Here is a 16,089-nt window from a genome sequence, read left to right as displayed (position 1 = left end):
ATAAACTGAGGTCCAGTGCCAAGGGCCTTCTGGCAGTTCCCTCACTGCGAGAAGTGAGGTTACAGGGAACCAGGCTGTGGCGCCTGCCCTGTGAAATCCTCTCCCACCAGACGTCAAGGAAATAAACAACCATCTGACTTTTAGAAGACATCTGAAGGCATCCCTGTTTAGGTAAGTTTTTAATGTTTGATGTTTTACGGTGTTTTTAATATACTGTTGGAAGCCACCCAGAGTAGCTGGGGAGGCCCGGCCAGATGGGCGGGGTACAAGTAATAAATTATTATTAAATATTATTAATTATTATTAATTATTATTATTATTATTATTTACTAAGGAGCCACTAGCTGGAAGTGATTTTACTGGACCTAAGCAAGTGACGCATTTCAGTCATTAACATTATTAACATCATCTAATCAGTAACAGTTCTTAGTAGTAAAGGCAGAAGCTATATAAAGTATCTGATAACTGCCCACCTGTTACAGTAGCTTCTTCGGTACTTGCTTCAGACTCTTCTCTTTCAGATGCTAACGCTTCTGTTAACAAAGCACTTGCAGCACGCATATGTGCTGCAAAATCAGCCGCCCTTTCAGAAAAACTTTCAGCAGCACCAACAGAAGCAGCATCAGCAGCAACTGTGATATTAGATGCATCTGTGTCAACTATAGGTGGTTCGATTTTGACACCAAGATCTTGGACCTCTAGAACAGCTTCCTGAAACCCTGGGACCACATCCTGGGATTTTAGATGAGCTTCCTCTTCTTTTTCTATCACATCCAAACCCTGTCTCAGTCCGTCTGCAGTAGCTGGCTCCTGAACCCCTTTTGCAGCAGCGACAGGTTCCTCAGCTGCAGGAAGATTCTGGTCCTGTTCCCCAGCAATGCTTGGCCCCTCCACTAATTCCTCTGCAGCAGCTAGTTCCTCAGTGGCAGCCGGTACCATAACAGCGGCTAGTTCCTCAGTAGCAGCCGGTTCCTCAGCAGTGGCTACTTCCACCATGGCAGCCGGTTCCTCTGCAGCGGCTGGTTCCTCAGTAGCTGTCAGCTCCTGTAGTAGTTCCCCAGCATCACCCAATTCACGTGTTGCTAATTCTGGGCCTTGTTCCTGCTCCGTAGGCAGGTTTGTTTCATACTGCTGTGTTGCACCTGTCTGCTCTTGCGTAGTTCCTACTGTCTCGGCACTTTCTTCTGCTTGTTTTGTTTCAGAAGTGTCCTCTAAAACTTGAGTTTCAGCCTCTGCTTCAGCCAGGCCACCTTCCTTTTCTTCTGGATCAGCCATTTTCCTGAAAGGAGAAGTACACCTTTTTAACCTTCACATCAGCTGAAAGCATAATTTACAGGGAAATGTGAACTAGAAAGTACATTTAGTCCTTTGTCTCGAATAACTAGTTGTCCTTTATACAACACTACTGCTGGGGGGAACCTCATTCTACTAAGCATACACAAACTATAAAATTTCGCTGTGCTGTGGTGCCGACTACTTTTACATTCCAGAATGCAACTTTAGAGACTAGTTAAGAGCATATCCCATGGACACTAAATGAACAGCATGCTTTTCTTCTTTGTCCAGTTACAACTTCTACTTTTCTATGCTGAAGGACTTAAAATAAATCTACATTTTAAAACTTGTCATTGAAATTAGGTTTCTTAACTAGTGAATCTACTCATTAAAATTAATCTCCCAGCTATCAACATCGGTACATTATGAGGGGGTACATGCAAACTATTTGGACTACACAGAAATGATGGCATTTGGAAAGTTAATCCTGAATACAGGAGAAAAATGTTGTTTAAGGAGCAGCAGCAAGCAGGAAATCAGCAAGCAGCACCTTTATTTTTTAATTATAATTTTAAATTATTTTTTTTATTTTATCATCATCATTTATTAAATCAAATGGCATCACATGTACCACAGCATCTGTAGTGCCCGGCGCGCACAGGAACTACAGCTCCCAGAATGCAACACGAGCTATCCATCATTATTTATGTGAGGCGAGGGAGGGGACAGGGAAAACCCGCTGCTCAATTAACCCGCTCAAAACCAACCGACTACTTGTCCCGAGGTGCTTTGCGCCGCCGCCATGACGGCTTTTAAACGTAGCCCTCGCGCACAGCATGTCGGGAACTGTAGTAAAGCGCTCAGCCAGCCATTCACGTCATGGCGGCTCCGCCTCAGCTCCCTTCCAGCTTCTCTGCGTTATTCTCACGCCGGGTGGTTAATAATGATATTAATGACGCCATTAATAAAGGCGGAGGAGCTTACCGTAGCGCTAGGTCCTCGCGTAAGTTCCCCGAAGCGGCCGCTGGATCAGCCCGACCCGCTCCGCCTCCAAGCGGGAACGGAGAGTCGCTGTATCCATAGCAACCGCGGCGCCGCCAACTCTCGCGAGAGGAAGGACAAAGCGTGCCAATCAATGTGTAGCTGAAGGGGACGCATGCGCGACACACTCTTGCATGCCAGGAGTTTTCCATACAGCGGGGCTGGCGAGGTGGAGGGTGCAGGCGCTTGACTGCTGTGCGGTGCAAGCGGGGCTGTCAGTACCAGCGCCAGGCTGTTATTTTGCGCGCTAGGCAAGGCTCACTACTTGCACACAACCCCAAAAAGAATCGCTGACTTTGATCTTCAAAAACAGATGCCTTGCAGAAAAAAACACAAAACCTGAGACTGTTCCATTTATTCTAACGTGCAAGAATAATACTGATGAATTGGAAAAATAAAAATGCAGCTCCCTTCAACGATTGAAGACTTACACAAACTCGCAACATATGAACAAGTTGCATATAAACGCAGAATTGCCATGGGCAAATTCATTTGGAATCCATTCTTACAAATACTGTTATGTAGTTTTGTAGTAGTTTTATGTAGTTTTTATGTGGTTTTGTGGTAATTTTATGTAGTTTTATGTAGTCTTTCAATTTCATTGTCCTGCATGGGACAATGACAATAAAGATATATCGTATCGTATCGTAATAGGTTAAGATCTGGTGAAGTAAAATCACGATTTTGTAAAGTATACAGTTTTGGGGTCCCCCCCCCGTTTACTTTCCCTTCTACAGGTGCTGTTTCTCTTTTATTCTCTCACAATGTTTAGTGCACATATGGTTATGTACTTTTTAACTTTCAACAAAGATGTTTGGGGGGGGATAAGTTATACCACAACCTTTGATTATCTTCCTCAAATACAAAAGAAAATGTTTTAGCACAAAAACATCTTCTAAATTGTGATGTAAAAATTTAAGTCTCTTCAGAGTGTCAAGTTTCAGGCGCACAAAAATCTTGCTTTGCTTGCTGCTGAGCTTTCCCTGCCTTTCAGAGGGTTGGACTAGATGACCCTCATTTTGTGAAAAACTAATTCTAATGTATGAATTGCTGTTAAAATGATAAAATGCTTCAACATGTAAAAGTAAAATATCAGAATTTTTTAAGATATAACAAAAACTAATGGGTATAAAGCTGCACTCTGAGATCTGCATCCCAGACAGTTGCCTAGCTGATCTAATGATAGCACTAGCCCAATAAGAGAGTTGTTTTTGTAGCTGCGCCTCTTGAAAATCCCTCTCCACACTAAAGGCATCACTGTCCTCTTTGACACCTGTGTATTTTGTACCTTGAACTAGGTGCATAAAGCTGCATTCTAAACTTTAAAGCACACTAAATTAGAAGTAAAAGCTTTACAGGTTTGAATGATTGGCTGCCTTTATAAATGCTCATTTTGTTTTAAAAGGGGCATAGAAGTGCAGTGTCACACTATGGCAGAGTATGAGTTCACCACAATACAACTTCCGGGAAAGCTACATGGCATTTATTCCCTCTATGTCAGGGCTTGCCAAATTGTGGCCCGTGGACCACCAACCATACAGTAGCATCACTCAGGTGGTCCCACGCCACGGTGAGCCTGTGAATTTGTGATTGACATGTGATGGAACATTAACGATCCAGATTTAACTGTATTTTCATTGTTTCTTTCTTATATTGCCTTTCTTTTCTTTTATTAGTTGGAATTCTATGGAATTCAGTTTAGATTGCTATGGAGAACATGGTAACTGTATAATATTTGATAAGCGAAACAATGTTCAAACATACCAGAAATTAACACAAGAAGTTAGCCACCTTCACAAAAAGTGAGGAAAGGAGCTTGAAGCCAATAAGAAAATTCAAACTTTAGTCACAAGGATACAGGCTTTTCATCTTGGTGAAACTTGCAAGAGCATTGTGTTGCACTGATTTTATGTTTCTTTTTACCATAGTCATCTTCATCCAGCTGTGACCCTTCTTTCTGTATTTAACGTTTACCACACTGTTACACTTGATGCCCTCTAGTAGCTTTTCTTCTAAAACACAGTATTTTTTTACAAGATGGTAAATAATTGTGTTTACAGGTGCCATCTAACACCAAGCATTCTTCAGTCACAGTGATTTGAAGAATTACAATACTTTAAAATATATTTCCAAGCGAGCAGCAATCAGCTTTAAATGTAAGTAAAGCATAAAACCAGGGGTGGCTCCTCCATATGTTGTTGGGACTCCAGTTTCTTTCAATCTCAGCATGACCAATGATAGGAACTGATGGGACTTGAAGAACATTTAATGAGCACAGGCTCCCTACCCCTGTCATACAGAGTAAAAGTTTTATTGTTGCATGCACAGGTTTTTGCTATCCCCAGACTCATCTGTAGCAGCCTCTTGCCCTGATGGCATCACTTTGGCTGGTAAGATAGGAAGAAGGAAATCTTTGCTGTTTGGGAAGCTGCCAGTTCCCATGCCACAAAATGAACTCACCAAGTCACTTCTGAAAGCTTCCCTTTCTCATTCTACCCAAGCTAGAAAAGAGAACAAGGTCAACTATTACTTTGAAAAAGGGCTAATTAGCCAGTGTGGTGTAGTGGTTAAGAGCGGTAGCCTCGTAATCTGGGGAACCGGGTTTGCGTCTCCGTTCCTCCACATGCAGCGCTGGGTGACCTTGGGCTAGTCACACTTCTCTGAGGTCTCTCAGTCCCACTCACCTCACAGAGTGTTTGCTGTGGGGGAGGAAGGGAAAGGAGAATGTTAGCCGCTTTGAGACTCCTTTGGGTAGTGATAAAGCGGGATATAAAATCCAAACTCCTCAGAGAAAGCAGGCAGCCCTGTTCTGTCAACTGAAACAGCATGGAAACTGAGAACTGTTCCTTCCTCCACAGGGATACAAATATTGGATAGCTCTAGCACATAGGAAGCTGCCTCATAGAGAGTCAAGGCATTGGTAATCTCGCTCAATGTTGTCCACATCAACAGGCAGCAGATGCTTTACCACTAAGCCCTTCTCCTCTTCCTCTGAGAGTGAAGGTAATCTATGGATGGCGTCCTCCTCCAATACAGCCTATGTTATTAGCAGCTTGTTCTAGAACCTAATAGTCTTTCTCCTGTGCACATTAGTCCAGTAGGGAAAAAGAGAGTTCTGGGGGGGGGGTTGCACTCCCTCTCATTCCACAAGCATGGAGACTCAAACAGGTACTACACCAAAGCAGTCCCAGGAACAGGAAGCCTGTTCATTTCTTCCAAATGCTCATCTAGCCCATCTGCTTGTTCAAGGGTTATTGGTGGCAGAGTGGAGGAAGAAGGTTCTTATATGCCCTATACAGATTCCCATATATGCAAGTGTCTATAGAATTTAAGATTATAACAGTTAAATTGTTGAGAACCATTCGCACCTGGTGGTAAGTTCACAGTGATCTTCCAACTAATGGGTTGTAATAAATGCTAGTCATATTCAGGGAAGATGCACTGAACTAATATGCCATTAATTTCAACACGTCTCCTTTGAGTACAGCTTACTTGGATATATAACCAATAATTATAGCAAACAAATCTTATGAGTAGAATTAAGATATTTTTCATTCATGTCCAGCATACATTTGATTACATATTTTTCACTTCCAAAAGCTACAAATAACATTTATATTGGCCATTTCCACTGATCAGATGGAGGTTCTTCAACCAAAGGCTCCCAGGGTCGCCACTGCACCATTTTCCTGGCTAAGCTGAGCTCACTTTCAGCCTGTTAAAAAAAAAAAGAAATTAAAAACCAGCCTTCCCAAAGTTGCTGCATCTAAGCTAGACAATGATCCACTAGATCCATTAGATCCACTAATTACATACTAAAATACAGATTTTTGTTGACACTGATTTTTATTAAACAATTTAATTGGTACAGCACTGAAATACATAAACACTGTATATCTTCTGACCAGGTCTTTTGACTGTCAATGCATGAAACAGCAGTGCACCCAGTAGATAGTCTGGTAAAGCCTGCTTAGAGCTCCATTATGGGGTAACAGAGAAAACAAAGGGGGGAAGTCAGCACTGTGCTCTTGCAATAGTCCCATCCTCCCAAATATTTCAGTTAGCCCAATGGAATGGTCTCTCCTCCCCCCACATGCTGTTTTGGGGGTTTTCCAGGCACCCCCTCCCCAAGCCTATTTGGGGGGTATGCAGGGTGGAGAAATTATTCCCGGTTGTGCTAAAAGTCCTTGCACTGACTCCTGATTGCATGCCTAGTTAGTTGTATGCAGCCCTCAACATTTTTGTAATAAGGGTTTTTGCTACCAATATTTCAAAGAGTACCATAGTTTCAAGGGGCAGTATAGACAAGGTTATGTTAGAAAAGGTTCCATCAGTATAGCAAATGCTGTAACACTCGTCTTTATGTCTGCCTTATTAGGACGTAAGAGGTTAAGTGATTGGCTACATTGTAGGAAATTCTTTTTTCTATTCAGCAGCAAAATTTAGTTTGCCATGTATAATAACACCATATTTGGTGAGATTCAGTGAGACTTACTTATAAGTAATCAAAGGATTGCATTGTGATTTTTTTTATAGTGACAGTTAACATTTCATATTTTGCTGCAGTAAAGGCTGGTCTCCATATTGACAACAAACTGACTAAATTTTCTCTACAGAGAACCCCCCTCCCCCCAAAAAATAATGTCTCACTTTTAGAATTCAGCATCTTAAACAGATAATTGGATTCCTCTCATTTTTTCCCCAGAAGAGCCTATAAGAAACAGTTGCATATTTGGCAAGTCCTATATTTACTAAATAATCAGATATTTGTGAAGAAGATATTACCTGCAAAATCACTTCTTCTATCTGTCCACCATTGATTTTACGTTCCAGCTTTTGCACATCAGGTTCCTGCAAGTTCAAGAACAAGTGAAAGGCTCAGATGTGCTCTGATGTATGTTCAAACAGTATCTTTCTATATCTCACTCAGAGTGAAAAATAACCCAATGAGTCTTTTCCAAAAGTGGCATATAGTCTAGGATAGTAGTTCTTTCTCAGAATGTCAAAAGGAACAAGAAGCCATAGGTTGCCAGCTGCATATGTCCACACCCTTTCAATTCAACAAGCAATAAGTAGTTCAGATTACCCTTGTGGAAAAGTTAATGCTTTTCAAACATCAGATATGATGGGGAAAACCAGCCAGATGGGCGGGGTATAATAAATAAATAAATATTGTTGTTGTTGGCATTTTAACCATTCAAGAGGGGGCAGAAATTAAGTTATCATGGAGGACTAAAATGTATATCTTGATCTGATATTGACAAACTTACTAAAAGACATTAGGTTAGTAGACTATTCCTATTCTGGTCTCCAGAGAACACACAGACAATACAAACCCATACAATACAAAACAGATGCACTGTATAACCTATAATAGTTCTTCTGGGATGAGTGCAAGATGAAACTAAAACCAAGGCTGCAATCCTGTAAGCCCTGCTGAATTCACTGGAAACATTTGAATGAACGATCCTCAAGGCATCTTAAAACAGATTGTAAAAACATATACACTAAACCCACACACCCAGTAGCCCTTAGTTTGTGGAAGGGGGGTGGGGTTAATGTTTTGTTGCTTCTGTTATAACTATTTATTTGTGCTTTTCTCTTGCAGTTTTATTTCGTGAATCACCCTAATATATTTTGATGAAGGGTGGTATATAAATCTAATAATAATGATGATGATGCCAAAGTGTGTTTTCCTTCAGCTCTGCAGTCTTAAGAGAAGCAAACTTGCTACAGCTCCTTCACAGGTCAATGGATGATCACCTTGCCTTAATACCCTACTTGGAAGGGGGGGTGTATGTGCGCAGCCTCCCAGCAGCCCTAGATTTTACAGCTGATAGGAGAGGCCAGAGTGGCCTTTCTGTTCAGCTCTCCAGTCCCATGGCAACTAGTGCCAGTTTATGATGCATCTCTATTTGACAGCAATCAAAAAGCAAATCCGGTAAGTGAAGCAAGGGACAGTAGGCCACTTGAACAATGTAATTTGAGATGCTTAAAATGTATGACATACTTACTGTTTTTACTATATCAAGCCGCTCATTTACAATATTCTCCGTATACTTCCTATATGATGCATCTTTGGGCATACTATCGAGAGCAGCAAGGATTTTCGAGTAGAGTACCCGGAGGCGCTGAAAAGATCAGATAGCAAACATTACAGTGAACTAAGAAGTGTAATAAAAATGACTATAAAGTTCACAGCTTTCTTCAGTAGCAAAGGGAACAATTCTGCAAAACTCTGTTAGAATCTTAACCACCTCAAATTCAAGATACTGGAGAAATTGCATGTTAAGGTAGTTAGAACGTTAAGATTAATTACTTTTATAAATCTAATGCAACATATAAAATGAGCCTACTTAACATTCAGAAGCATGGAAAACTCTAGTTATTGGAAGACTGCTGATTTACTTCTTGGCTCACACAAAAGGGGCTGTGTGGACAGTCAAAACAGTTCTTCATATCTCAACTTATTAAGATGAAATATGCTCCTGGTAAGCCATACTTTCCTCATGTTTTCTTCAATTTCAAATGAGCAAGTGCTTTATACTTACCTCATGTGGTGCCTCACATACAGCTAGCCCAACTAGTCCAGTGGTCTGCAGAGATTTAAAAATAGGTAAGTTTAATAAGTATCCTTAATTAAGGATCGTTTTAAGACGAGTTTTACATTTGCGTGTGTATAAAAATATTGTTTCTGAAGCTCAGAAGATGCTTTTGTTGTTTGGACGCTGCACCAAGCAACACATCTACCACATCATAGAATCACAGAACTGTAGGTTCTATAGGTCATCTAGTCCAACCCACTACAATGCAGGAATCTCAATCCATGACACTTGCTTAAAACTCTAACGAGAAAAGTCCACAACCTCCCAGAGTCTGTTCCATCGTCAAAGAAGCTCTTACTGTCAGAAAGTTCTCCTCTTTCTCACGCTAAACACACCCACCTCCTTCAACCATTCCTCATGAGGCTGGGATCCCAAGCTGGAAGGTCACAGAACTGTAGAGCTGGAAGGGACCACGAGGGTCATCTAATCCAAAACCCACTGCAATGCACGGGTTTCCAGACCCTTGATCATCTTGATCCTCTACACCCAGGATACTACCTCCAAAGCTACTGGAAACTTGAGGCGAGCAGCTTCACTTGCATGGAACAGAGTTTTAAAAAGGATAGTTACAGTGCTCTTTTTCCTGGGGGTATGCATACCCCTAAACATTTTGTGAATCTAACGGGAAAAGAAACTAAAAATTAAAAAAATGTATAATTTCTTCTCTAGCACAGTGAATTGTTAGTTCTGTTGCTACCCCCGACGGCGGCCTTTTGTCCATTTACAGTATTTATTTTTCCTGATTTGAACTATAAAATGGTGATTTTGATTCAAAATGAGAGTATGCCTAAAATTTTTCTTAGAAAAAAAAAGCACTGGATAACTACAACAACTCAGCCCTTTTGCCAGGGAAGCTGCCACAGGACACCAAGTGATAGGGCTCTGGTAACATTTATGTCCCTCGCATTTCCTCTAATGTGCTCAAGGCAGTATGCATAGGGTTCGCCTCATCAGTGGTGGATTTATATATAAACAAACTATAGCTTAGGGTCCCACTCTCTTGGGAGCCCCCAAAAAATTTAAAGGGGAAAAACTGGATGTACATTTCCAAAATATACAATAAAAAACAAATACAATAAAAACTACATACAGCAGCAGTGTTTTGTGTTGTGTAGGCTCCTATGATGTAAATAATGGGCCTAGCATGCTCCCTAGAATATCACTGGCTTGTTCATTTCTATATATGGGATGCCTACATTCTGCATGGACTGGTTGCACGGCAACACGTGCAAATGGCTTTAGATACCTATTAGGTCCATAAATTACCATATAGCATATATTCAACACAAAAAACAGTGACAATTTGTTGCTGACAAAGGATAGCTGGACATATACCTGACAGGTCCTGTATACCTGAAGGAGTGTCTCCACCCCCTTCATCCAGCCCAGACACTGAGGTCCAGCGCCGAGGACCTTCTGGCGGTTCCCTCGCTGCGAGAAGTGAGGTTACAGGGAACCAGGCAGAGCGCCTTCTTGGTAGTGGCTCCCGCCCTGAGAAACGCCCTCCCAGCAGATGTGAAGGCAGTAAACAACTATTTTACTTTTAAAAGACAACTGAAGGTGGGCCTGTTTAGGGAAGTTTTTAATGTTTGATGCTGTATTGTTTTTAATATTTTGTTGGAAGCCACCCAGAGTGGCTGGGGAAACCAGCCAGATGGGTGGGGTATAAATTATTATTATTATTATTATTATTATTATTATTATTATATAAAGGGCCTCATTACCTGCAGTAGCTTAGGGCCTCATCAAACCTAAATCTGGCTCTGTGCCTCATCCTTGGTATCTTCGCAGCCAAGGGGTCAGGCTGCGTCCCCACTGAGGGAGCCACAACCAGCCTCCTTTCGTCCTATGAAGCGAGCTTTCGCCCTTGGTTAAGCAACCCGTACGAGGGAACCCGATATGCAGATGACACAACATTGATGGCAGAAAGTGAGGAGGAATTAAAGAACCTTTTAATGAGGGTGAAAGAGGAGAGCGAAAAATATGGTTTGAAGCTCAACATCAAAAAAATGAAGATCATGGCCACTGGTCCCATCACCTCCTGGCAAATAGAAGGGGAAGAAATGGAGGCAGTGAGAAATTTTACTTTCTTGGGCTCCATGATCACTGCAGATGGTGACAGCAGCCACAAAATTAAAAAATGCCTGCTTCTTGGGAGAAAGACAAACCTAGACAGCATCTTAAAAAGCAGAGACATCACCTTGCCCACAAAGGTCCGTATAGTTAAAGCTATGGTTTTCCCAGTAGTGATGTATGGAAGTGAGAGCTGGACCATAAAGAAGGCTGATCGCCAAAGAATTGATGCTTCTGAATTATGGTGCTGGAGGAGACTCTTGAGAGTCCCATGGACTGCAAGAAGATCAAACCTATCCTTTCTTAAGGAAATCTGCCCTGAGTGCTCACTGGAAGGACAGATTGTGAAGCTGAGGCTCCAATACTTTGGCCACCTCATGAGAAGAGAAGACTCCCTGGAAAAGACCCTGATGTTGGGAAAGATGGAGGGCACAAGGAGAAGGGGACGACAGAGGATGAGATGGTTGGACAGTGTTCTCGAAGCTGCCAGCATTAATTTGACCAAACTGCAGGAGGCAGTGGAAGACAGGAGTGCCTGGCGTGCTCTGGTCCACGAGGTCACGAAGAGTCGGACACGACTAAACAACAACAACATGAGGGGACCCGCCAGCTGCCGCACGACGCCCACCCCCGCGACCGACCTCAACCCTTCTCACCTTCTTCAGGACTCCGGCCATAGCTACTATATGTCAGCTGCCGCGTGCAAGGGATTCTGGGGCAACAAAAAACAACAACAGACCAATCCTGAGAACCTACGGAAGCCGGCTAGCCAGCGTAGGCGACGCGCGTGCGCAAGCCGCCGGCTGCAGGGCAAGGCAATGCCTCCGAGGGCGGAGGAGCGCGCGCCAGCGCTTCTATCACATGACAGGGTGGGCAACCTCCGCGTGAGCATGCGCAAAAGGGCTCTGCGTCGGAGACGTCGCGTAAGGTCGCTTCCGTGTCAGAGACTTAAGATGTACAGCTCAATATGCCCGTACGACCAAGCCAGGATGCGCATGCGCAGAGCGAGGATTTTTTTAAAAAAAAAAAAACGGGAAGCGCTTAGCCTGTGTCGCTCCGAGCGGCTATTGGTTGGTTTCCTCCCGCTGATCTCCATATTTCTCCAAGAGGGCGGGGCGTGTTGCAGGAGAGGTTGTTTTGCACCCGAGTGGCTCGTGCTCGGAAGGAGGGTCAATGGTCGCGCGCGCGCGCGCAGTTTAAACGATATATTCAGGGCAATTTTCAGGTCGGAACCCGGCGGAACTCAGTTCCGGCTCCCATCAAGTGGGCGCCATTGGCATTATAAAAGAACGAGGGAGGCGTTCATGTTGAGTTCCGGCACCTCTTTTTCTAGGAAAATAGCACTCTATATATTTATACATATTTTATATTTATACATATGCATATATATATATTTATAAATATTTTATATTTGGTTGGGGTTGCTAGGGTAAATTCTAGGTAGGTTTAAACCAAAAATTCCCACCTAAAATACGGAGCTGGTGCTACCGCCCTACCTTTTCATAGCGGTGGTAGACGGCTGAGGTAGTTTTGAGAAGTGCCTTTGCTGCACAAATTCCTAATTTCTGTTGCTCTCCCTCACACATATTTGGTTCTTCGCTCTCTTTTTTTGCCTCCAGCATGGTTCCCTCAAAGGACCATTGCATTACTTAACTCGTTGCTTTTGTAGGCTGCCTTTCTGCCAAGGTGTCCAAGGCGGTTTGTGATTGCAAAATACTGAAGTAATCAAGTAAAATGAAATAAAAGCTGGTTGTGCAAGTGGTCCAGCTGGAGCAGACCTAAAGGTAAAGGTACCCCTGCCCGTACGGGCCAGTCTTGACAGACTCTGGGGTTGCGCGCCCATCTCACTCAAGAGGCCGGGGGCCAGCGCTGTCCGGAGACACTTCCGGGTCACGTGGCCAGCGTGACAAAGCTGCATCTGGCGAGCCAGCGCAGCACACGGAACGCCGTTTACCTTCCCGCTATAAAGCGGTCCCTATTTATCTACTTGCACCCGGGGGTGCTTTCGAACTGCTAGGTTGGTAGGCGCTGGGACCGAGCAGCGGGAGCGCACCCCGCCGCGATTCGAACCGCCGACCTTTCGATCGGCAAGCCCTAGGCGCCGAGGCTTTTACCCACAGCGCCACCCGCGTCCCTCTCCACCCGCGTCCCTAGAGACCTAGAGGTTGCTTTTAACTCCACTCTCTTCTTCCTTCCCACAGGGATTGATGGCTGCTAAGGAAACGTTGCCCTTGACAGAAAGAAGACTGACCCCTCCATACACAAACTACCATCACTACCCCAGTTTAAAGCATACTGCACCTGTTGTACCTCATGGCTTGCAATAAACTTAATTTTCTGCATGTGAAGGTGCTGTGTGGGTTGGCAATAAGGTGAACACGGTTTATGGACACCTGATAGCCCGTTGGCCCGCTGAATATTGATCCAACATAATAAAAGTGGCTAAAGAAAAGGGTTGAAATTATGAGTTCTATACCTGTTAAAATCCAAGTTTAGTATAAGGAGCTCACACTAAATTTCATTTCATGATTAGTGTTTCCACCTTACCCCATTCATGTTGTCGCCAGCTCAATAATCAAGTGCTTTTACTGGAATGTGGCCTAAGATTGCAATCGAAGGTACAGTTATTCGGGAATATGTCTCACTGGACTCAGAAAGATGCTTCCAATAAAAACCTCAGGTGATTATGTTTAATCTCCCATGTTCTATGTGCACACATGTACAGGTAACTCACATTTTACGCTTATTTACTTAGAATAATAGAATTGGAGAGTTGGAAGGGACCACGAGAGTCATCTAGTCCAACCCCCTGCAACAGGGGGCTCAGACTCACAGCTCTGAGATTAAGTGTCTCATGCTCTACCAACAGAGCTATCCTAGCTATCTGTGATCCTAGCTTTACATGGATAACATGCATACATAAGTAGCAGAGTGAGAAATTCTGCCCTTATAGAACTGTCTGAAGTGTTCGAAACTCCCATTGTTCTAGGCGCATATTACGACAGGGAATTTCATTAGCGTGAGCAGTTTCTGAGCTCTGGGTGTAGTACTGCACCTGAGATTTCAGATTAAAACTGCAGAATGGAAGGAAAGGAGGACCTTTTTCTGCCTCCCCACTTCCATCTATTCGCTGAGGACTGGAGAAGAGAACTTAAGAATATTAGGGGAAGGACTAGAGCATGTGAAAAATGAACACAATATTTCAGCTGCAGTTCATTCATTTTCAGCTTTGCATTCTTGTTATAAAAACAAGCGTGCCTAGACATTCCATTGTTGCGCCCATAACCTAGGTTCAAGGTGCCATTTAGCTGCTAGCTTTCATATCTCAGTTTCTAACACTGGCTTTCTGAGATCTTGTGGAAGCCCCCTTGCAACCTTCTCAGAGCCTTGGGGATTTAAAAGCTTTCCACATTGCATGGCAAGGACCGTTGGGCACCGGCTTTAAGCAGGTAGAGCTGTTGCAAGGGTTCTTTTGGCTTTGCAGGATTTTGCTTAACCGTGATAGCCAGGAGCATAACCCCTGTGTGAGAGGAGAACTACCTGTTTGTAGACATCTGCCTTCCTACCAAATGAATGAATAATTACCATCCTGTACTGAACTAAACAAGGACATCTTCCCAACTATTTTGTAGCCAGCAACCATAGAAGTATTTTCCTAGCTGCTTTCCAATCTATTTTTTAAAAATTAGCCTAGCAGTTTAAAGGTAATGGTAAAGAACCCTTGACAGTTAAGTCCAGTCACGAACGACTCTGCAGTCACGGTGCTCATCTTGTTTTACTGGCCGAGGGAAGCCAACGTTTATCCGCAGACAGTTTTTCCAGGTCATGTGGCCAACATGTCTAAGCCGCTTCTGGAGAAACCAGAGCAGTGCACAGAAACGCCGTTTACCTTCCCGCCACCTATTTATCTACTTGCACTTTGAAGTGCTTTCGAACTGCCAGGTTGGCAGGAGCTGGGACCGAGCAACGGGTGCTCATCCCTTTGCAGGGATTTGAACTGCTGACCTTCTGATCGGCAAGTCAAAGGCTCAGTGGTTTAGACCACAGCACCCCCCACATCCCTAGCCTAGCAGTTAGTGGATTGTATTTGCAGCATGTTTGGCATTATAGTTCACCCTTTGGATACAAATTTAATTCATTCCAGGGGTCTGTGCGCACCCCACAAAATCTGTATCCAGAGGTGCGGCTTCTGCACACACGTGCAGCACATTAGAGAGTTTCTCTGCATGTGGCAGAGCACTTCTGCGCATAGACGAGTGGCAAAACTCGGAAAAATTCTTCCGGGTTTGCCGCTTTCACAACCCAAAGTTTACGTTACTTGAGAGTACAGTGGTACCTCGGGTTAAGTAATTAATTCGTTCCGGAGGTCTGTTCTTAACCTGAAACTGTTCCTAACCTGAAGCACCACTTTAGCTAATGGGGCCTCCTGCTGCCACCTCGCTGCCGGAGCAGGATTTCTGTTCTCATCCTGAAGCAAAGTTCTTAACCCAAGGTACTATTTCTGGGTTAGTGGAGTCTGTAACCTGAAGCATATGTAACCTGAAGCGTATGTAACCCGAGGGTCTACTGTACTGAAAACAGTATAGTCCTCCCGCATTTTGAAAATCCCACTAATTAGAAGGGGAGGAAGCAATATGAATAGCTATAATATCACAGGAAGAACAGGCATAGAGGCCAAAGGAAATTTAGATTCAGGTGCACAGAAAAGATATGTCAACGACTGTAAAGAAGCACTGAGCTATCTTTTAAACTTCATTGGCCTTTAATTTTGAAGCATGATGCATCACGTTCTATTAAATGTCACTCCCTAACTTACCAGAATCAACATCACCTTGACCCATGTTTTTGGCAGAAAGTCAAGATAGCTTAGAAACTGCCTTCCTGTTCAGAATGGAAGCAGTACTTCTAGTAATGAACAGATGCTGAGAGGGGAAATGAAATAAACAGATAACAGTAGCTGTCACCATTATGAACTGGTGAGCTTCGTCTGGGCATCTTGCCAAGCAGTGCTGCCAGTAGAATCGATGCATTTTCTGTATGCCTCATAGGCATATGTTAAGATGCTTTCAGATCAAAAGTATACCAGCTCATGGTT

At 43.4% G+C, this 16,089-nt stretch overlaps 2 protein-coding genes and 1 long non-coding RNA gene across 4 annotated transcripts in view; 1 reads left to right on the top strand and 2 right to left on the bottom strand.

The window, feature by feature from the left end:
• Nucleotides 1-2,483, bottom strand: part of IQUB (IQ motif and ubiquitin domain containing) — a 34,543-nt gene extending 32,060 nt beyond the window's left edge. The window contains exons 1-2 of the mRNA XM_053405531.1: nucleotides 2,260-2,483; nucleotides 474-1,279 (exon numbers count right to left, since the gene is read on the bottom strand). Of these exons, the coding sequence (XP_053261506.1) occupies nucleotides 474-1,279; nucleotides 2,260-2,468 (1,015 nt within the window). The 5' untranslated portion in view covers nucleotides 2,469-2,483. The remainder of the gene's footprint in view (nucleotides 1-473; nucleotides 1,280-2,259) is intronic.
• A 3,367-nt stretch (nucleotides 2,484-5,850) lies between these two features.
• On the bottom strand, nucleotides 5,851-11,771 carry NDUFA5 (NADH:ubiquinone oxidoreductase subunit A5). The gene is made up of 5 exons (XM_053406285.1): nucleotides 11,651-11,771; nucleotides 8,868-8,912; nucleotides 8,331-8,447; nucleotides 7,102-7,167; nucleotides 5,851-6,031 (listed from the first exon to the last, which is right to left on the bottom strand). The coding sequence occupies exons 1-5, from the start codon at nucleotides 11,669-11,671 to the stop codon at nucleotides 5,930-5,932; spliced, it is 351 nt and encodes a 116-aa protein (XP_053262260.1). The 5' UTR covers nucleotides 11,672-11,771; the 3' UTR covers nucleotides 5,851-5,929.
• A 101-nt stretch (nucleotides 11,772-11,872) lies between these two features.
• On the top strand, nucleotides 11,873-13,455 carry LOC128422362 (uncharacterized). 2 transcript variants are annotated; one of them, XR_008332489.1, is made up of 2 exons: nucleotides 11,873-11,967; nucleotides 13,196-13,455. It is a non-coding gene; the product is annotated as an uncharacterized LOC128422362 (long non-coding RNA). The 2 variants fall into 2 exon arrangements; XR_008332488.1 differs by lacking the exon at nucleotides 11,873-11,967 and adding an exon at nucleotides 12,022-12,064.
• Nucleotides 13,456-16,089: the final 2,634 nt, after the last annotated feature.

This window comes from Podarcis raffonei, chromosome 10 (assembly GCF_027172205.1).
Source record: "Podarcis raffonei isolate rPodRaf1 chromosome 10, rPodRaf1.pri, whole genome shotgun sequence".
In the NCBI taxonomy this organism is placed as follows: domain Eukaryota; kingdom Metazoa; phylum Chordata; class Lepidosauria; order Squamata; family Lacertidae; genus Podarcis; species Podarcis raffonei.
Note: the sequence above shows the minus strand (reverse complement) of the source record. Positions and strands in the feature narration are given on the sequence as shown.